This window comes from Mytilus trossulus, chromosome 4 (assembly GCF_036588685.1).
Source record: "Mytilus trossulus isolate FHL-02 chromosome 4, PNRI_Mtr1.1.1.hap1, whole genome shotgun sequence".
NCBI classification, from domain to species: domain Eukaryota; kingdom Metazoa; phylum Mollusca; class Bivalvia; order Mytilida; family Mytilidae; genus Mytilus; species Mytilus trossulus.
Window position 1 is genome coordinate 88989463 of NC_086376.1, and position 23611 is coordinate 89013073.

The 23611-nt window shown below is 31.4% G+C and overlaps 1 protein-coding gene across 1 annotated transcript in view; it reads left to right on the forward strand.

Moving 5' to 3' along the window:
- The window catches only part of LOC134716247 (potassium/sodium hyperpolarization-activated cyclic nucleotide-gated channel 1-like), a 101597-nt gene that overhangs the window by 48636 nt on the left and 29350 nt on the right, over window positions 1-23611 (forward strand). The window contains exon 2 of the mRNA XM_063579122.1: window positions 6641-7470. Within this exon, the coding sequence (XP_063435192.1) occupies window positions 6665-7470 (806 nt within the window). The 5' untranslated portion in view covers window positions 6641-6664. The remainder of the gene's footprint in view (window positions 1-6640; window positions 7471-23611) is intronic.

Sequence of the window (23611 nt, forward strand, 5' to 3'; positions counted from 1 at the left end):
AGACTTGTACTTCGAAAGGAATATAAACTATCGAGAATGAGCACGCGAACATGTTATTTTCTATAGTGACTTAACTGCGCTTAAAGGCATTTAATGCATGTGCAGACTTCATTTGTGCTTTATCAAAGAAAAAGAAAATATATTTATTTCAATTTTCTCAGTTGGAATACCTGAATAACAACCGTTATGATGCCGTAAATCGATACCGTCTTCGGTTTAATTAAATATATTTTATGTTTTATTGACGGAACATTTATTGGCGGTAAAACCCCGTAAAGAATTGAAAAAAATATGTTTTGATTGATAAACATGAACGATTTATTTCGTTTTAAATCAATCTAAAATTATTTAATGTTTTCTAAGAACAGTTTACTCAATTTAGAACAAAAAAAGGGGAAATATTGATTTAACATTTTGGACCAAAATTGAAAATATGCGAACAATACCTAAAATATTTTAACCTTTTATACGGATATTGGAATTTTTTCGCCGGATGATATAAATTTAAAACACAAAGCACATTATCGATATCTTCAATGCACTTACTGAAATTCTCTATATATAAGAACGATAATATATTACCATAATAATTTCTTATATAAGGACCTAACTATTTTCCTACTCTTTCCTGTCTTTTCTTTCCTTTAACTGCATGTTAAAGAAACATCGGCCTGCTTTTGTAAAATTGAACACAAAATAGAAAGAAAACTAATTTAATACTAGATTAGAATGACATGACATATTGATTCGTGTTTTGAAGTATATTATCTCCTATGGAAAGTTCGTCTCTAAGGAATCTGCGTTTGTGCATATTGTTTAAAACGAGGAGATGCGGTATGATTGCCAATGAAACAAATATACATCATACTGTATGGTCAGCTGTTGTTTAAAACGAGGAGATGCGGTATGATAGCCAATGAAACAAATATACAACATACTGTATGGTCAGCTGATCAAATATCCAGTCTTAAACAAAAATAAACAAACGGCTTGATTTATGACAAAACAATAAACGAAAAAGAAATGCTACAAACAACAACCAACAACAACCACTAACGTGTGTTGTGTCTCATATCGTTTCAGAATTTGTATCGGATTAATCCACTCCATTGTATATTAAAAACGAGTATTAAATTATATTTAGCTGAATTCCGACTACGGGTGTGCGATGTTTTTTATTGTGTTGAAAACACATGGGGCCTGGAATTGTTTTTTTACTCTTTGGTCTTGTCTCTTTGACACAATCCCCATTTCCATTCTCTATTTTACCAAGGGGTGTTAAACAAAGACGAATCCTGGTAATCACCTTTCATGGACAACATTTCTATATCTTTATATAGAGTTGGTCAACAAGAACCACTGCATATACATTTAAACATATATGGTCCTTTTTTTAAACAATTGCCTTCAAATATGTTTAGGAAATACATTCAATTTGCAAGTCTTGTAAGGCATGACACATTTGAATGAAAATTTGCATGTTTTACATTGTTTATGAGTAATCACAGATAGTATATTCGATTTTACAAAGCCGAATGACATGCCAACTTTAATCAGTAAATATCAGATAGCAGTCTCTCTGTGAGCATCAGACAGATAAGGTATATTAATTGCCTTTGACATAAGGACATCTTCGCTAAAATAAATAATTGTCTTTTATATTGTTGACCTGTACTCGATTGACCATTACAGCATTGATTTTCTGTCTAACAGTCTTGTTTATTATTATGGTATATTGATAATAGTCTAGTGTATGAATTAGATACGACAGTTAAGAGTTAACATAACAAAGGACAATAAGATTCGCGAGGCTTTTATCACTGTCAAACCTGATGGACACACGATTTAAGGCCAATGACCACACATCTAAATATGTAAACACTTAAAAAATTGTTAAAAAGCAAGGCTTCTTTATAGCTCTTTAGATAGGCAGTATTAGATTGATTTCTTCCATGTTGTAATTCTATCTATTTAATTAAAATGAAGTCTGTGATTTCTCTGTGCTTATAATATGCTTCGATGAGTAAGTAGGTCAAGGTAGAAAGATATTCATCAGAACGTTATTGGATACATAAATGAATACGTTTCTCTTAATATCTACTCTGAAAATTGCATTTATTGAAAGTATTTTTTTTTTATTAGAAATAATGCTGCATATTGATAGATAAATGTAAACAAATGTTCTATATATGATAATAGAAACTAATTAAGATATATTCTGATTCTTTCATAGTTCATTTTCAGAGCGTACCTAATAGTCCTATATGCATGGTATATGTTCTGGATATCTAAGTATTTTCAGTCATACAGCTGCTATATAAAGCTTTATAAAAGAACTTTCCACATATAATTTTAATGGCAGTGGATTGATGTGTTTGAGCTTTTGATTGTGCCATTTATTTGAATTTTGTAATTTAGATCGAAATTTTGCGATTCGATGAGCAATCAAATTATGAAAGTATACGTGGGGCAGAAATTGCCAAGGACACATTCACGTATTTTTGTTTTTCAATGTTTCTTTTCGTGATAATATTACATGTATTTTTGTGGTAATTATTGACTATACACGTTTATTACAGTTGTAAGCGTTCAAACTATTTAAATATAAATTGTTAGAGGAAAGGAAGTTGAAAATTGTCTCCCCTTTCTCTAATCCTGCTTTAAATATTACATGCATACATTGCAAGTTACGATACAAAGTATGGTAGCTATAATATAAATTGGTATGAATCCTATAGAATACAGTATTTCATTAAGATATAAAGAAACTGAGGGCTTGCAAGTTATTTTCTTTAGTGGTAATTGTTGTTCCAGACGAAATGAATCTGCATTATTCTCATACACTGATTGTCTGATTACAGTCATAATAGGAAAAAGATAGAACTTAACGTATATCAGATGTCAAAATGTTCCAAAGCACATTAAAGTAATTTTTTAGACGACACTCGGGCATATGTATGTGTGACATAACAGCTCCTTCAGACGTTCAGAGTCTGTTTTATCGATCAACGTTCCTTAACATTGTTAGACGTGTAATAACGACTAAAGCCGTTGATTGTTTCATTTATTTATAACTTTATAAATTGACTTGCAGTATTGGAAAAGCCTGGATTTTCAATCAGTATTTACCTTATCATACCTTATTGTGTTTGTTTGAGCTTGCAAATGATAACAAAAATATACGACGGAGCAACGATTGAATTTGTGAATAATTATGTTAAGAACTATAATATTTCAACAAATGAACCTGTGCATTAAAACCTACCCAGCTAAAAAAAATCTCAGAACTTCTATGTTATGATGAGGTATATCATTGATATGGAAATGATTATAATAAATAAACTGTAAATAAAAAAATGAATTTTATGAAAAACTTAGGATGTTCTACTCCAGGAATAGATTACCTTGGCTGTATAAGTATTTGTCAAAACCTTTTGAAATTTTGAATCCTCAATGCTCTTCAACTTCCTAGTACTTTATTTGGTCTGTTTTGTTATTTTAATTCGAGCTTCTTTGATGAGTCTTTTTTTTTTAGAAGAAACGCTTGTGGCGTACACAATTTTAATCCTGGTATCTATAATGATAATCAGAGAGTTAACACAGTATGAGTGGAACAAGGAAAGAACACTTGTAATCTCTTGCATTTATGGTCTTCATCTAAAATTGAAAAAGGAAATGAGGAATGTGTCAAAGAGACAACAACCCGACCATAGAGCAGACAACAACCGAAGGCCACCAATGGGTCTCCAGTGTAGCGAGAAACTCCTGCACCCGTTGGTGTCCTTCAGCTGTCCCCTTAAAAAACTAAAATTAAAATCATACAAGGCAAATGAAGGCCAGAGGCTCTCGACTTGGGACAGGCGCAAAATTGCGTCGGGGTTGAACATGTTTATGAGATCTGAACCCTCACCCTACACCTCCAGCCAATGTAGAAAATGAAACGAATAACAATACGCACATTAAATTCAGTTCGAGAAAAGTCCGAGTCCGATGTAAGAAGATGTAACAAAAGAAAATAAACAAAATGACAATTATACATAAATAACAACAGACATTTATCAGATGACTATTGGCTAAAGAAATTACTATACACAGAAAGACAGCCTATATCGTAGGATTCTCCGATACATGTTTCAAATATATGCGATGATGTAAATAAGAGGTGTTTACAACTAGTCTGTTTGGCGTATACTAGGCTTATTTCTAATACTTTGTACAAGAAGTCATATTGTCATTCAACATTTATATCACAGAACAAAATGAAACTGTTTCTCCTGGAAATAGTCTTATCTATAATACTAAAATTACGAGGTCCAATTTGCCAGCCGTCATCACGTAAAAACGATGAATCAAAGAATTCAACTTTATATATAACTAATATAGTACAATGCTGTTGATTAAAAATTACACCACTCCAGACCCTTTTGTTTTCCACATAATTAATATTGCCAATAATTAAGAAGTTCCGGGTCGAATCCGATACCGATACCAATAGTATATTCACCTGTTACCTATTACCGTTATCTGTACGTTCCGCATGTGACAGGCGCACCACCAAACGCTGTATTTAGTATTTTGCTATATATATACACGGGTCGTTATGACAGGGTTGACACTACTAAATTCAATCATTGTCACATTGTTCCCGATTGTAGCATTTTAATCAGTATGACTTTCTAAGATGACAATACGAATAATAAAAATCTGACTTAAAATAAGGCGTATAGGTACAGCATGTACAGTTTTCAATTTGTTAGCCGGAATGACGTAAAACAGCGAATCAAAGAATTCAACTTTATTTATAACTCATAAAGGACGATGCTGTTGATTAAAAAATACTCCTTTCCAGGCCCTTAAGTTTTCCAAATAAAATTAGTAATACCAATAACTGATAAGTTCCAGGTCGACGGGTTCAAACAGAAAGATGCTGAAAGCAGAGAAAACTGTGCATCCTTTTGTTTTCCAAATAAAATTAGTAATACCAATAACTGATAAGTTCCAGGTCGACGGGTTCAAACAGAAAGATGTTGAAAGCAGAGAAAACTGTGCATCTTATAATCGGCATGACTTTATCAGATGACAATACCAATACTAAAATTAGGCTTACGCATAGTTATATTCTTTAATTCAGTCACAGACCCGCGATATCACGGGTGTGTTCTAGTTTGTATTATAAATATGGGAAGTGAAATTCAATACTAGAGTTCAGCTTTACTCATGGTACTCCGAGAAAGATGCTACTATCTTATAACATGTCTTATTTGATGATTATTTCAATGTCTTCTTACCTATCTAGAAGATTAAATATTATAATTCATTTTGTAAAGCAATTGTTAGTACTACTAGAACACACCCGTGGTATCGCGGGTCCGTCACTGAATTAAAGTATATAACTATGCGCAAGCCTTATTTTAGTATTAGTATTTTTATCTGATAAAGTTATGCCGATTAAACGATACACAATTTTCTCTGCTTTCAAATCTTTCTGTTTGAACCCGTCGAACTGGAACTTATCAATTATTGGTATATTAATTATTTGAAAAACAAAAGGTCCTGGAATGGAGTATTTTTTAATCACAGCATTGTCATATATTAGTTCTAAATAAAGTTGAATTCTTTGATTCGCTGTTTTACGTCATGTCGGCTAACAAATTGAAAACTGTACCTATACGCCTTATTTTTAGTCCAGATTTTAGTATTCGTACTGTTATCTTAGAAAGTCTAAACTGATTAAAATTTGACAATTTAGTAGTTTCAACCCTGTGGATACGACCCGTGTATATAGCATATTAATCCTGAATACACCGTTTGGTGGTGCGCCTGTCAGATGCGGAACGTACAAATAAGGTAATCGGTAATAGGTGAATATACTATTGGTATCGGTATCGGACTCGATCCGGAACTTCTTAATTATTGGCAATATTAATTACGTGGAAAACAAAAGGGCCTGGAGTGGTGTAATTTTTAATCTACACCTTTGTACTATATTAGTTATATATAAAGTCGAATTCTTTGATTCCTCGATTTTACGTGATGACGGCTGACAAATTGGACCTCGTAATTTTAGTATTATAGATTAATTTATTCATCATATTTGATATTTTTAAATGAATTCAATGCAATTAAAATTAATTGTATAGATGTACTTTTCTTTAAAACATACAGTACAGTAATTTGTTTAAATCATCTTCTTTGGAGATGAGTAAGGATTAATTAGAAGGGTCGTAAAGCTACAAGGTCTCTCCATTTGTTATCCGCAGCTTTATAGTAATCCTCAATCTAAATTCCTTTAAGCTTCTTGTATATATATATTATATACATATAAAAAAATGAACAGTACGTGCAGACATGATTAAACTGGCAATTTCCATTTCTTGTTCTGTGCCGCTTAAGACCCCAAAGAAACTGTAGAGTTGATTAATATCAATTCTTTAAAGTAATCAGGCTTATTAATCTAATCTTAAATTAATTAGCAGTGCAGTCATTACAAAATTATTGATTATCTTCCAAAGATATTGAAGTTTGTTTTGACGCAAGCAAACAAACGAATACGCTTTAAAACACTCTGGGACTTTTGACTACTAAATCATTAAAACAACAGAATATACAATGGATTACATACTTGTTATGTTTATTTTAGGTTCCACCTGTGCGGGCGTCGATCATGGAGGGCTACCGAAATTCACCGGCACAGCCCTTGCTGGACGTAAGTGATCATGATCGAGAACGACCCCTGTCATATTCTTCTGATGAGGAATCGAGCAATCCTGCAACACCATATAAAAAAGTAGAGGACAAAAACAAATCAAATGGGAATAGTTGTGCAGAAAGTGATGAGGTCGAGGGAAATAAAGTAGAAAAAGAAAGCAGACAAAAGAAACATGCGAAATTTGTGTCGAGCTTGTCTCCAAAGATAACGCGATCAGATTCCGTAAAGTTTGGAAAATCAGCCAATGGTAATGTAAGTAGAAAGAACTCTCAACCAATCGGAAACTCTACACCTCCAAAACCGTCCAGACGTGTGCCAAGTTTAAAACTTAAACGTATGAGCATTGAAAGACATACAGATAAATCAGATTCAAACATGCCGTGTTTACCAAACTGCAATAAAAATAAACAAGGAAACCCGTCAATCACGATCACAATAGATTCTGACGATGATTCGGTATACAGTGATTATTTAAATACAGATTATAAAAATGACACGAATAAAGTGAAATATATTGGTGATCAAACTTCTTTGTATGGGACACCAAAGGAAGAGCTTTTTACAAATTCTCAGGAAAATATGAATTATGAGCAAAAATCTAGTCCAACCTCATTCCTAAAGGAACAAATTGTGTCTTTTTTTCAACCTTCGGATAATAAACTTGCAATGAAATTATTTGGAAATAAGAATGCTTTGATGAAAGAAAAATTGCGACATAAACGAGTTGGGAATTGGGTTATACATCCCTGTAGTAACTTTAGGTAAGTAAATGTGTCATAGAATGTTTGTAGTCAAAGTATATACTATATAATTTCCTATTTATGTATTTTGTAAACATTTCTGTTATTGTGCCCCTTTCAACACGTTTAATGGTTTCTTTCCTTGGTTTAAGCAAATGATAGTGGTTATGAAATTTACAAGGGCAACTACATGGTCAATGCTTATTCCGAATACACTTTTCTACACCTTTACAGCGTCGCAATAATTCAAAGGCAAACACATGAGCATCAGTCTCACAGCAATACTTTTTACATTTTTGTTACTCACAGGGGGTATAAAAGTGCTGGCACTATTTGTATGTGTTGGCACTATTTGTATGAGCTGGTACTATTTGCAAGTACTTGCTACGTGGGTTTTTTCCTACAAATTTTCATGCTTTCTCAAGTATGCATATCTGATAACCGTTTTTTTTAGCGTACTTAAAACTTTAAAATGATATCAATTACTGTCAAAGAAAAATGTAAATGTTAACTTATTGTGTCTGGAACTGACAGCATTTCAAATGTTTCATAAAACTGAGCCAATTGCTGATGGTACTATCTTATTTCTAAACCCTATCATATACTTGTTTTCTAGTCGATATCTGCATCCATGCATTCAGTCGTTAACTAGCGTTCGGTAAAAAATAAGAGAAGCATTTAGAACTACCTTATTTAAATCTTTTCTCAAAATTAGATAAATATATTACAAATCTATTGTATTACGTCATTTCCCAACTGTCCCATACAGCAAGATTTTCTGGTTAGGTAGATACAATCTTTCCACCAATATCAGGTTTTTGTTTATGCATGCATCAATGTCACATTTTTGATTAAATGTTTAAATGCATTCAAAATCAAGCAAGCATATGACTCGGTTCCCATAGGAGCATTTGTAAATAAAGATTCCAAGAGATATCTATTAATTTTTCGAGTAAAGGCGGCATTTTCGTAAAAATTGATGTAATAGTGAAGCAAGAAATAAGTAAAATCACAAAAATATTGAACTTCGAGTAAAACTAAAAACGGAAAGTTCTTAATCAAATGGCAAAATAAAAAAACTCAAACGCGTCCAACGAATGGGCAACAACTGTCACATTCCTGACTTTACAAAAAAAATGACGGATTAAACGTTTTATAGCTAGCTACACCTCCCACTTGTATGACATACGTAAACAATTATATTGTATTTGTTGACAACCATGTGTGAACAATACAAACAGAAATTATATGTAAAAACGTCAAAAATAGGGGTACACTAGTCAACATTGTGTAATAGATCTAAGTCGTTCTGCTTTACAGGTTCGATATTCATCTTTGGTGCGAGCTTTAAAGTTATCTTGTATATACAAAGTGCTAAGTCAGATGTACAGCATGAGTATAAAAACTACATATATTGTTATCGATAAAGATTTGGGAGCATCCAGATGGTTAATGAAGTAAACATTGAAAATAACTGCTGGTCTATGTATTCTTACAAATCTTATTTACAATGTTTCATGCGAGATATTCATATGCAATTGATATTGGATGTTGATTTTGCCAATTTTGTTTTATAAAATATCAATACTGTATTTCGTGATCCCAAAGAAAACTTTCTATGTATTATTCAAGTGTTTGGATCTGAAAGGTCAAAAGATCTGTTACATTGTCAATTTAGTCGATATTCCTTATATTTGCTTGGAATTTCGACATAAACAAGACCTTTGAATACAGTGGTGTCTGGTGTATACACTAAATATTGATTTTTCTTTATATCTTACTTTTTGACATTATTTCTAACATAAGTTATATGTTATTTAAATATATTAGATCTTTCAAAGTAGAAATAACTAATGAGAAAACTAACGGCCTGAATTATTGACCCTCCATAACCTTGAACAGTTTTATAGCGTCACACCAAGAAAACAAAATGTAAAACTGGGACTGGAACATGACTATGTGATGAGGTTAAAATAGTTTTTGAAATTTCATCATAACCTTTCTTTTTTTTACTGTCGATCAGTAGAATAACAAAATTTTCAATAAAAATCAGTACAGGAAAGGCTTTTCCCTTTTGCATTAAACCCTTTTTAGCACTTGTTTACAAATATTTATCGGGAGGCCAATAATGCCAATATCTAAAATAAATTATACAATCATATCTGGATATCTCAAATATTACAACTAAACTAGGAAAATAAATGCTACATAGGATTTCCTTGTTTTAGCGCAAATGAGTTGACCGTATAGTAAATGATGTTCCATCGTGTCCTATGTGGCATGTTGAGTATTTAATACGCAATTTCATGCCTTTCATTATTAAAAACTATTGATTAACACCATCACAGAATGTATAATTAATTTCAAATGACAATTATTCCGATTTTGATCTATCTTCTTACTTATATGAGGAAGCAAATTAAAACAGATAATTGTTGTCCGTTACAAAAGTTTTGAGAATTGTAATTGTTATTCCTTCTGAAGTTGGAATATGATAATCGTGTGGAATTTTTACATTTTTAAACATTTAATTTTTGAACACAGTATTTTCACTTACCATGAACAACAGTAGGGATGTCACGTGTGGAACGGGATCTAATTACCTACCTTTTTAGAGCACCTAAGATCACCATTGTTTTGGTGGGCTGCTTAGGTTTTATGTAATATATTGAAGACTAATGTTCGACTCTGCATCGTTTCATCTGTTTTGGGGACGATTTTTCTCGCTCTCCCTTAAATTTATAAGTTTTGGTTCTCTGCTTGGTATCTTCAACCTTGTTTATCCGAACGATAAAGTTGAATGTTTTATTACATTATTATTATGTGGTTAGATTGTAAAATATGTATAGATCTGTTTGGAATAAAAACAATGGCAGAACTATTTTAAAAGCATCCGATGGTAGACAAGCAATCAGTAAATATCAAATCTACGTGGTAGATTGCTACCTCTTACTCACAGTTTGCACATTTGTGTTACATGTATATAAAGTTCGTGTATGTCAGTTACTCTAGGCAAAAAGATGTAATGCAACGCATAGACATACATTAAGAAAAGTAAATATTTAAAACTAATAATGTAATTCATTACGCTAAGCTAATTACATTTTGTAAGTTTGGAGTGCAAAGATACATCAATTGGAATCTACCGTCAAATACCATTGCTGTAAAAGTGACAGCTCGTTTGTTAAGGGCAGGTACTTGTGATGCATTTATTGGTTTTAAAGATAAATTTGACAAAAACAATCTAAAATTAAAAATAAGTTGGCAATTGCAACATATAAAAAACAAAAAAAGTGTTTTAAACAATCATAATCTGCAGGTTGTTATCGTTGAAGTTGAAATAAAGTAATTTCTCAGTTTTCATAGATCAGTAAGTGTTCACTTTTTCCAATGGTGTATTCAGCTTTGAAAAACTTTTCATTGAAATGTTTTTGCTTCTGTTTCTAAAACTATTGGCAGATATGAAGCCATGGCTCCCATATCAACATGTATTACTTGTACATCAAACTTTTTTCTTATAAGTATAATGTAGACCTCCAACCGGTAAATTCAATATCCATGGAAAATTATCCGAATGAGAACTTCATGGCCTGAGTCATTGCAGTACGTGCATCATCATAAATAGATTTAAATGGTAATGATTAGCCGATTCTATACCAAAACCAAATTAAATCAGTCAATAATATGTATTAATACATTGTCATAAAGTGTGAGGTTCGGCTAATCACAAAACCAGGTCTAAACCACCAATTGTTCTTAAAATGTCCTAAACCAAGTCAGGAATATGGCAGTTGTTATCTAATAGTTCGTGTCTATGTATGTTGCATTGTCGATTGTTTTTTTTTTGTTGCACTTCAGTGTTTCTGTTGTTTCATTGTTTCCTTTTATAGTTGATGTGGTTGACTCGGTTTTAGTTTGTGATCCGAATTGTTTTCTCTAAAACGGTTTATAACTTTTGACCAGCGGTATACTACTTTTGTCTTTATCTATACCAGATGCTAGGCCAACTTATGACTTATTCATATTTGTTCCATTTTCAACTGACTGGCACATTAAGTTTAATATTTTCTGATAATTAATCAGGAACGAAACTAAGCACTTCATAACAAAAGTCTCAATACTCAGTTTCTAATGTCCATTGCAAGCCCATGTAATCCTTCCTTTTGATTGTATGTCTCAGCGTGCTGCTCTCATAAAAAATAATCCTATTATATCCAACATATCATTCATAGACATTGATTAGTGATCAAGTTTGATCACATATACTGCTGAGGTTGAACCAGAAACAGCAGTATAAAGACGTTTGGATCCACATGTTAAACAATTAATCTAAACGATTATAAACCATCAACAAATATCGAGCATTTGGAAGATACATAACAACAATAAGTTATAACTGTGGACAATAGAAAACTGTATTATACAAGGATTTATAGTTATAAGGATAGCTAGAGTAAACAGTAATAAACTTGTGTTCCTTAAATAGTTGAGACGAAAGCCTGTGTAATGTCTTTATCGGTTGATGATCCCTTACGTGATATTGTCGTTATCTTTCCGAGTAAAATTATATGATCTGATAATGAAGTGTCCTTTAGCGTGCAAATGTTGAATGATAAGTGTGGACAGTAGAAAACTGTATTATACTAGGATTAATAGTTGTAAGGATAGCTAGAGTAAACAGTAATAAGCGTCTTAGGTTGATCAATGGTAAAACTTGATACAAACCTAGGTCACCACTAAGTTATACAAATATTTATATTCTCAGTTGTCGGGTTGCACAAGTATGGTTTTAAACTCTGTACAGAAACGAGGTTTTATATTTCTCAGAACGAAAGGCTAAAACAGAAAAGTCATCTGACAAGTAACATACAATCTAATTTGAATATCACCTTACTTTAATTATCTATGAATGCATTGTAGGGTTTACATTTTAATTGAAATCAATTCTAAAGAATTAAAAAAACGCTCTTATATCCTAACAAAAACAAAACATACACCAAAAATGCATAAATGAGTGAAAACACGGTTCCTCCTTTTCCTATTTACGTTTCAAACGTTTTATTTTGAGGCATTTTATGGTTATTGTATTGAATAAGAAAATGAATAATTATAGTTCTGTATTTAAATACTTACAACCATCAGTAGGGAATTTCAGGATAGGAACTCTGAAAAAAACCCAGAACTCACGTTCCTTAAATGGTTGGAGAATGAGACGAAAGTCTTTGTAATGTCTTTATCGGTTGATGATCCTTTACGTGATATTGTCGTAATCTTTTCGAGTAGAATAATATGATCTGATAATGAAGTGTCCTTTAGCGTGCAAATGTTGAATGATATGGGTGGACAGTAGAAAACTGTATTATACTAGGATTAATAGTTGTAAGGATCGCTAGAGTAAACAGTAATAAGCGTCTTAGGTTGATCAATGGTTAAACTTGATACAAACCAAGGTCCTTAACAAGTTATACAAATATCTCTAAGAAGATGTGGTATGAGTGCCAATGAAACAACTCTTCATCGAAGTAATATTTTATCAAAAGTTAATCAGACAGTATAGGTCAAAGTACGGCATTCATCTAGGAGCCTTGACTCGCACTGAACGGCAAACAAACATTTGAATTGTCTTATGGGGGAGGGGGTTGCTTAAGTATGGAATAAAGTTCTGTAAAGTTAAAATGTTTTATATTACTGAGATTTAAAGAGAAAAACATTAAAAAAATTAAAAAAAATTGCACTGATGAGTTTGAACACTGTTCCACCTTTTACAAGCTAAATTATACATGCATAGATATGGCATTGCAACACGAACAGTATCCAACAGACATATTACACAAACTAAACCTTGACACGACATCACAACAGGTAGAAAATTATAATAAAATACTTGGAAATGCTGTTATGGAAAGAATGAAATATCATAACATTTGTACAAACTAATACTTATTAACATCTAGTCTAGTTACTAGACGAACAATCAAATATTTATTAGATATCACTTCACTTGCTTGAAAATAAAATCATCATCAACTGTATAAAACACGATGTCGTGTAGTATCAGATTTCAATACTAAACTCGTTCCTTGTAATAAGATTTAAGCAATGTTGTTCACAGATCAAACATAATTGATTAAAATTGTGTGTTCTTTCCAAATTGCGATAGATTAACATATGTTGGAAAAATACAATTGTTGTAAATTACAAATATGGCATTTGTTCTCGAGTAACAACTCATACATTTAGATTTATACATTAGATATACCGCTTTCTAAAATATTGAAGGAAGTAAAAGATCTGTCATGATTGTAGTTTAATATTGACACGAATTATTTCAGCCAAAACCATTAAACGGATTGAGAGCATGCAAATCTAAAAGGAACCAAAGAAAAAACAAAAACCTTCTATAGTAGTCAACATTAAATAACCTTCCAATGTATTAACCATATATTTGGTTCAATAAATTTTCATAATTTATATAATAGCTAGGAATGAACAAACAAAATTTATACAAAAATTGCCTGACTGTGCCAATCTGTGTTCATTGCATATTATAACTTTCACCCGATACTCTTGAGACCAAAGGTTGAAAATCATTCTACTGACAGTTAAGAAGAATAAAACAGAAACTTAAATAAAATTAATACGTTAACAGACCAGACAACCCCGTTGGAAGTCAACGTAGTGTGAAAGATATGAAAATTTTCGTGTTTTACACCATTTAATCATTTATGAACTTTGTGAACTGAAAATTTACGGTCTAAATGTACCCTTAATATGTTAGTATAATTCATTAACTAGGTATGTTCCATATGAATCATTCCAACACCTACATTTTGTAAGGACTGGTGGTCGGGTGCTACCCTTTTGGGCTGATGGTCCTCCAGTTGCGAAACCAAATAAGTAGTAAAAAACGCATGACTGTTATTTCCGTGGGCAAGAGACTTATGTCTTAGATAAGTGCCATTATAAATGTTCGAGATGTTTAAATGGAACATTAATTTTAAATGTTTATCATATATCTGCTATGCATAGTGATTTCGATGCAGTTTCTTGGAATGATTGATTTATAATGCCTTTAAAAAACGACTTTATGATTTAAAGTTTTGAAAAGTTTTTATGCTTAACTTATCTTTATCGCTTTACCTTTTGTGGGCGCTTCAACGTCAACCATTGATAACAATATGGATACCCTACCCAGTTTCTGTAGACTTTATTATTGTGTTACTATCTGATTGACGTTTAACCATATCTACTTACGTCCTTAACTTGTTCGCTTCTTTGCAAGTCATAAATTTAGTCTATTTTAAAGAACGACATGCTCGTTAATGCATACGAATGCACAGATCAATTTAATCTTTTATTTATCACGCACTGAATAACTCCAAAAAAATCTATCATTAACAATAATTGAAATTCAATTATATTGCATGCGTCATAAACTAAAAAAAATAAGATATAGAATTTACATGTTAAGACAATACATTGATTCATTCATCCAATTTCAGAAACAATATCAATCTAATTGAAATAAATATCCTATGTCCACGATTCGCCTACAAGAAAACGCGGACACATTGTGTGTATTTCAACAGGCTGTATAAAATTACAGCAGTTATAATTTATGTTAAATAAGGACATTATGAATTAATGAATACATAGTTTATAATTTGTCACGTGCCATACTGGTCCATCCAACATGAATATGTAAACTATCTGTATACCACACACAAATGTATGTCATGTTAGCAAACACATAAGAAAACAACTGAAAAGTTCCTTATCAATTAATCAAGACCCAACCACCGAATGAAGGATAACAATCCTTCCAGAATAAATGTTTTCATGATGCTCAAGCACAATTTCTTTGCTAAAGATTTTCCTGGATGTTTGTTATCCTTTTTTGTCAAAATATTTCCTGTCTTTTTTTTTTAAATTCGTTTTTATTTTTCCCTTGGTACCGTCTCTTCCTTTTTGTACTCGTTTGGACACTAATACATGTGATTATGTGTCTATATGATAGAGTTAATAAAAATGTTTTGTTTCTGAACTAAACGGCTACTGCGCGTTATCTTTTATATCTTTTAGTTATTCCGCAGATTGAGGTAAACTGTGAAGGTTGATTCCTAAAAACACGTTTTTTTTAACATGTTAGGTTTCAACGTATAATTAAAAAAAAAGATACGTCACCGGAGACTGTGTGTTGTTATTTTGATTTGTTTTTATTTTGTTTTTAAAAATAGAATCGGTTGCAGATACTTCGAAGGCTCTATTCATAGTTTGTCCTAATAAATATACACATCGTTGTCAATATAATTGAATTTCTCATACAAGTGAGTGGTTTAATCAACCATTGCCTACATAAGAAAATGCCTGTACCAATTCAGGAATATGACAGTTGTTATCCATTCGTTTTATGTGTTTGGGTTTTTTTGGTGAAGGACTTTCATTTTTTGAATTTTTCTCGAGGCTAAGTATTTTTTGATTTTACCTTTTTATACGTTTTTCAGATACGTTTCTATTAATGGAAATTGTACGTTACTCTTTTGCTTCCTGTACATGGTATAAAAATGTCCTGTCATTTGTTTACTTTTATTCCAGTCGTTAGCACAATTAAATAGTTACCTTGATGACGTATAAATGAATTGCCCTGTGTTTTGCTGTGTGGAATTTGCTCTCTGTTAAGGCCATACGATACAGTTTTGATCCTGTATTTACAAGTTCATGAAAATTTGCTTAGAGGCTATTTTTTACCTGATTAAATCAAATATGTAATAAAAAATATACCTTCATGTGCTACTTTTTGAGTAAAATGAGGTCGAAATTTTGTATATTTGCTCAAAATTCAGATTGGTGGCCGTAATTTCTTTTTCGAAAGAAAGACATAACTATTTTGTTATAAAAGATAAACACAAATTGTTTGTTAAATAATCGGTAATTTCTGTATTTTATAAATATTCTAAGAAAATATGCATTTTTTTAGACAGAAATAACTCATATTTATCAAATGTTCATGGATTGAGGAAAAAACGTAATGTTTTACTGCATGCTTATCAAGATTAAACAAAATCCTCTATTTACAGTTTTATAAAATTTGGGACACATAATCTCCCTGCAAAATGAAACAAAATGTCGTTTTGAAAAATAGGGGTCCATGAACTCGTTTTCAAATTAAATCAGTTTGAATGATAAAAATCAGTCGAAAAATGCATCTTTTCCCGATATGTCACAGTTTGACGTCGCGAAAATAACAAATTACGTTAGCAACGTCATTACCTTCCCTGTAACTGTATCGTATGCCCTTAAAAGCTGTACAGTGATTTGTAGTTACTCAATCCTACGTCATTTAGTCTTTATTGACAATAATACCACATCTTCTTTCACAAATGTATTTTTGAATTATAGAACGACGAAGAGATAAATATGCGATTTCTTCGTGAGAAAACTCATGATTTTCAATTGTTTTGTTCATCTATTGAAAAAAATTATTTGGTATTACCACTATGCGTTTCTCTGAAATGTTAAGGTTTTGACCTTCACAAGAGCGCAATACTATCAATTTATATAACTCTTTTCACTTAAACATCTATATGATAAAAACAGATTCACAATAAACGAGCTGTTAAATAATGTGCAAAAAGATGCTTGTTTTTACAAACAAAAGATGGCTTTGGCATTTCCAGAAATATCCTAATTAACACAGTAATGAAGAACCGAACCATTTTACAACAGATAAGACATCAAAACATTAAATACTCGGCATTCAACGAATATTTAACTAATCCATTGTTCGCTTGGATAATAAAACGTAGTATGCTGATTAGAAATAGAGAAATGTATACTAATTGTGCACGGCTAATCGTTTGTAAATGTTTTACAATATAGAGAAGATGTTTTATCACTTTGGGCACTTTTAGTTGCCCGTATTTTGATCTTTCGAACGGGTTTAGTCTTGTCAATTTTATCTTCTTATCATATTTAATTTTTATTCTTTTTTTACATACAAAAGTCATCATTTTCTCTTTCGTGCCTTGTAAATGAAGGCAACAGTAGTTTACTGGTGTTAAAAAGTCATAAATCAGTTGAGAGAAAACAAATTCGGGGTACAAACTAAGTCATGTCTCGGACTCAGAACTGAACGGATGAGCAAGTTTAGTTGCTCATTATCCTTAGCCCTTACATACTACCTATATTTCATATAGATGAAGTAACAAATAAAACATCAAATCCAACTCTGTTCAGAAACTGGTATGTTAACTTTAGTCCTCTCCAAACATGGATGAACACAAAAAAAAACAGTATATAGTTTTTTTAAGACATTCTGATTTTATCATCCTGACATATATGAAACTTTTGCATTCAACAATTAGGACCATGCTTCTTGGAGACCCATTATTTCTTATATGTAGGTACATGGCTTAGGTCGATTAATGCTAATTTTAGTTAAAATTGTCGTTGAGGAGTTACGAGACTTATTTTTTTCTTCCATGAAATTTGATAACAAGTTTCAAAATGACAAGAATAAGAGTTATACGTTATTTTCATGTAATGGAACACGTCTAAAATATTCAGAATAAAGCACTAAGGGGACGAGTAAAGAGACAATATATTACTTCCATGTTTATGGAGGATATAGGCAACCTTATAGGGCTTTTGGTTTTTTTTCTTCTATACACGTCTAGAATATCATTGGTTCAAAGCGAATACGTGGGAACCGTGTATAATGTATACACAGATTGGAAGTCGTGTTACACTAAATATACTCGATCAGAGGGCGAGGTCTTTGTTCAATACACAGTTATTAAAAGTAATAGGATCTGTTAAAGCAAACGATTAAACGCGGTTTTGTCCTCAAATAACCAAACATGATTAAAATACGTAATTATGATTAATAAAGATTCTAGACAAAAACATGTATTTGATATGTTTTTTCAGATATAATAATTGCAAAAGATCTGTTTAATGTTGTGTTCAAATTGCAATATCAAGATTCTTTGGTATTGAATTGGTATTGTTTAACGAGTACAAAAAGATCACCTCAATAGTCCATTAGGCACAAGTTACTGACTTAATGACTCATATCGATCAATATAATTACAACTGAAAAATATTTATTTTATTTTTTTACAAACACGTCTAACTTCCGTATATAAAAGGATTGTTCGTAAGATAAACTTGTTACACAATATGCTAGTAACCTAATACGATATATAAGGCGTCAGTAAAATCATCTATGGCTCGAGCTCAATATGGAATTTACTGACCCTGTATATTTCATATACGGTCGTTGCACCTTGAAACTTATGATTTGTCTAGCTCTTCATATCAGATTCGGAAATATTGACGGTCATTCGTGGAGCATAATTGAAAGTGATTTGCCGGAATATTTCTTGATTTTTTTTAATTTCATTTAAGATAAGTTTTGCGATAAAATAGAAGCCTTCTATATCGTTTAAAGGAAAATATACGAAACACAATAATTCGGGATGATTTGATGTCTTATACTTAAAGTTTAAACTCAAACATATCAAACACATGGAAAAACAACTTTCATAAGTCATAAAATAACAAGAAATTAAAGTTTGAGAAAGGTAGAAAAATCCAATTTATTTGATGATCAAACCTACCTGATTAAAACGAGAAACATCTTTCATTTTATTTCTGTTGTTGATTTTGGAAGGTAGACAATGATTCAAACCAGACATAACAGCCCGAAAACACGTTGGAGTCTTAATTAGAGAATTTGATTGTTTAATTTGGCATTCAGGAACTTGGATTAGAACATTAAATTTTAATTCAAGTGCAGTGATTGTTTGCATGTCAAGCTGCAATAATAACCTACTCTCTTAAATAACAAGAATAAATGTTTTACAAATGTTTCAGATTACCCAAGTTCTCCGGGTTTTTTTAATCTCTCTTAAAACAATAGCTGAACGCACGCTATTAGCGTTAACATGACATTTTAATTTAAGTTTAGCTCGAAAATAGAAGCCTTCTATATCGTTTAAAGGAAAATATACGAAACACAATAATTCGGGATGATTTGATGTCTTATACTTAAAGTTTAAACTCAAACATATCAAACACATGGAAAACCAACTTTCATAAGTTTGACTTGGTACAGACATTTCTTTATGTAGAAAATGGTGGAATGTAATTGTGTTGTTTAGCTAACTAAGCCTCTCACTGCATGACAGTCACATACAACTTTATTATATTGACAGCAATGTGTGAAAGTTATATTTATGATAATGAAAACACATATTTTAATTTAACAGTTTTGATATGAAAATAATATACAAAAAGGTTCAGCAACAGAGAATCCACGTGATATACAATTTTATTATTATCAAAAAAATGTTTTCTTAAATTCCAAAATTCTAAATGTATATCCGGGTTGGTTTCTTAAAGCAAAAGCAAAATTTAATGCACCTTAATTTTGTTACCAAAAAATACTCACAAGTCTATAAAAAAGCTACTAATCTAACGAATCAATTTGTAATATTGAACTACATTCAATATACGAATCAAATTGCTTTCATTAAATTCTCATAATTGAGCTAGAGAGGCGAAATTAGCAAAGAAATAATAAAACGCAGTCAAAATGTCAAAAATAACCTGACAACTCCTTGACAAGAAATAGGAGACGAAAAAAAAGAGGGCACAAATTACAACATAGAAAAACTAAACACTAAGCAACACAAACCTCACAAAAAAACGAGGATAATATTTTGTTCTCTGGAAATGTCAGCAGATACTGCTCCACATGTGACACTCGTCATGTTACCAATACATCAAGTATTAATCGGAGTGGTGAATCATAGAACCAGGCTATACATCTGGTCTTTGAAACAATTCTCAAATGAATATTTTTTAATGTCTCATCGTTTTCACAGGATTAAATAAACAAGCACTTTCTTTCTCTGTCTATTTTCAATTTATCTTAGCACATTGTTTTGAAACGATCATGCCAGCGTCATAAACAGATTGGTAACTAAGATCTGTAAAAAAAGCTTTAGGGTAAAATATTGTTTTCAAGTATATATTTTGTTTCTAACAAATGTAAACAAAAAAAGGGAAATATACTCTTGTCAGGTAATAAATTCTTCTAATCAAGTACCTGGTTTATCTTCCTTCGATGTTATCTAAGCTTAATGATCGGCGTTTGTTTTAACACTCTTGTTAAACAGACAGGTGTATACGAATACGAATAAGCATAATGATAGAAAAAGTTACTAGAAATGACTTAGTGTTTAAGATTTTACATTTTGAAAGATTGTTTATGGCTGCTATCAATTATAGAAAGGTAATCTAAATATTAACATTATAACGTCTGTTTAAACTATGACATAACTTTCGAAAAGTAAAATAATAAAAAAAAACGGAACTCCGAAATCAATTCAAATCACAAAATCCTTATCAAATGACAATTTCAAAAGTTCAAATACATTTTAAATATTTTGGCCACGAGCATCACTGAAGAGTCATATATTGTCAAAAAGCGCATCTGGTACAAGAAAATTGGTACCGTTAATTTTATTACTACCACTTGGTCGATGCCTCTGCTGGTGGACTATTAGTCCCCGAGGGTACCACCAGCCCAGTAGTCAGTACTTCGTACTGGCATGAAATAACGGATTTTTTGTGTTATTAAAATTTGCTGTTACATAATATTAAGAAATTATTAGTAATTAATTAAGGAATGCACTCCCTCATGCAAATCTCTGATTCCTTTCACGGATTTGGCTAAACTTTTTGGACCTTTTGGATAATAGCTTTTCATCTTTTATATAAGCTTTGGATTTCAAATATTTTGGCCACGAGCATCACTGAAGAGACATATATTGTCGAAATGTGCATCTGGTGCAAGAAAATTGGTACCGTTAATTTTATTATACACAGAATGAGGTGAAATTTTATTATGTTATATGTTTTTCAATCTGACAATTTTTAACATTTCGTTATAAATCTTGTAAGTACCAATGTATAATTGACTACTGAGATGATAAAACCCTCGAGTCTGAAGGTCTAGAAACAGGAAGAATCGATCAAACTAGTGTTGTGTTATAAAATGGTTCAAGCATGAAAAAAATTAAAAGGAAGTGACATTTCTTTTATCATAATTTTATTATGCCAATAGACGGAATTTGAACCTAAAGTTTATTGCCAAGACGTCGATGGACTAAAATATGTTTCTGCTATCATCTTTAAATCAAACTTTTTTTCAAAGTAAGACATTAAGTTTGTTTGCATCGACAAATTTGATTCTCGACTGGAAAATTTTAAGTTTCTTGCAAATTACTTTCCACAATGCAGGGTAAATTTTACTTTCTACCTTTTCTACCTTTGATGTCGTCTTTTCAAAGATGTGACAACCAGAAGGATCATACCTTATGAACAGTATGTTATTACCTTTAAACTTGTTTATTTCCCCAACCATACACGTAAGGTCGGATTATACGCATATGACCATATGAGTATATACCCTTATGGTCATGACTATACGCGAATGGTCCAAATACTCATATGGTCCGGAACATTTATACTGTTGTTTGTCTTGTGCTCGTTTCTCGTCTTTCGCAATTGCGTTGTCAGTTTGTTAACGACTTATGCGTTTGTATTTTCTTTTGTATATTTTGTATCTCATTTGCGCATTTCTAGAAGAAAAACCGTATTACGCCTTTGATTTCGTCTTTGATTCCGTCTGAAACATTATGTTGTAGGTTGATTATATTTGTCTCATTATGTGGATTAGATTAGTTTCAGTCTGTTTCTTTGAAGCGCATACAAAGGAACATCGTAAGTTGATTAATTTATAGTTGCTACAATGGTGGATGCGTATTGAAAAAATGGCGTTGTTTGACATTTCTTTTTATACTTCTTGATGTGATTATTTTGCATGGGTTGTGCTGGTAAATGAATTGTAGTTTCTCATATTTGACCAAATTAAACAGATGCTGTATTTGGTTTCTTTAAAAAGGCAAAACCTTACCATTGGTTTTGAATATTTTAATATACATCTTAATATTTTAAACGTTGTTTTCAGGAAGGAGAACAAAAATCAAATACAATGATCTTGGTAAATAAGGTATATGTTCTTACAGAAAGATATTAAATTTCTGTATATATATATATCAGATCCTTAAAAACCATAGAAGTACAAATTACTTTGCTTAACCATATATGTTCAAATGAAATATGTTGTACATATTAAAGGTCTGTCCAAAGCAGATCCAAAGTAGAAGTAGATCCTTCTTATCATCTAGTAGCATTTGAACTATAATAGAATCATAGCTTTTCATTTGGATAATTAACCTTTATTAAGATTTTCAATGACTTATTTTCAATTATTCTCTTCCTTAAAACACACCAACATAATTAATGCTATCTTACGCATGCAAAAGTCTGATGTTTAAATTAGAAGTTGTTATTGATACACGATGAAAACATCGCACCTTATCGTTAGACTATGAAGATTCCTTGTCTATATATGATCCATATGGCCATGTTATGAGATTGTTTAGCATTTTCAGCTAACAACTTGCAGTAAGATATGTGTTTACCATATTGTGTGTCTAAAATTGAGAATGGGGAATATATCTCAAAGACAAAAAACATATGTCGTTTTATCCTGTCAAATGGCCTAGTGATAATTTAAAAAATATATATATTGGTTTATTTTAGTGTGAAAAATTTAGTCTTATTTGTTTGTTTTTTTTTGTTTTTTTTTTGTTAGAGCAAATAACATTCTGCATACACTCTGTAATAGCACGAAACCGTCACAGCTCTGTAAATAAAAAATTTTAGTCAACAATTATTAACATCCAAACATTGTTTTAAACAGTTGTTAGAGGAAAGTATAAAACATGCCCTCGTTGTATGCTTACTGTTTGACTTTCACTTATTCACAACCGTTTGCATAATCGTTCAAAGCCTCTTGACTAAACAATTAAGGTACATTTGTGGTTTGTTTGGACACAAAAATAGTGCTATCATCTTACCATATCGATCGAACACGAATTACTGATTTGTAACCTACAACAGTGTTTGTACTATTATGTTCTTCATAATCTATAAATAAGGTTTTGTGAAGGCTGATTTAAAATGAGATGGTAAGTGACGTATATTACTAGACAAATCATATACAGAACAGATGAAACAGTAAAAT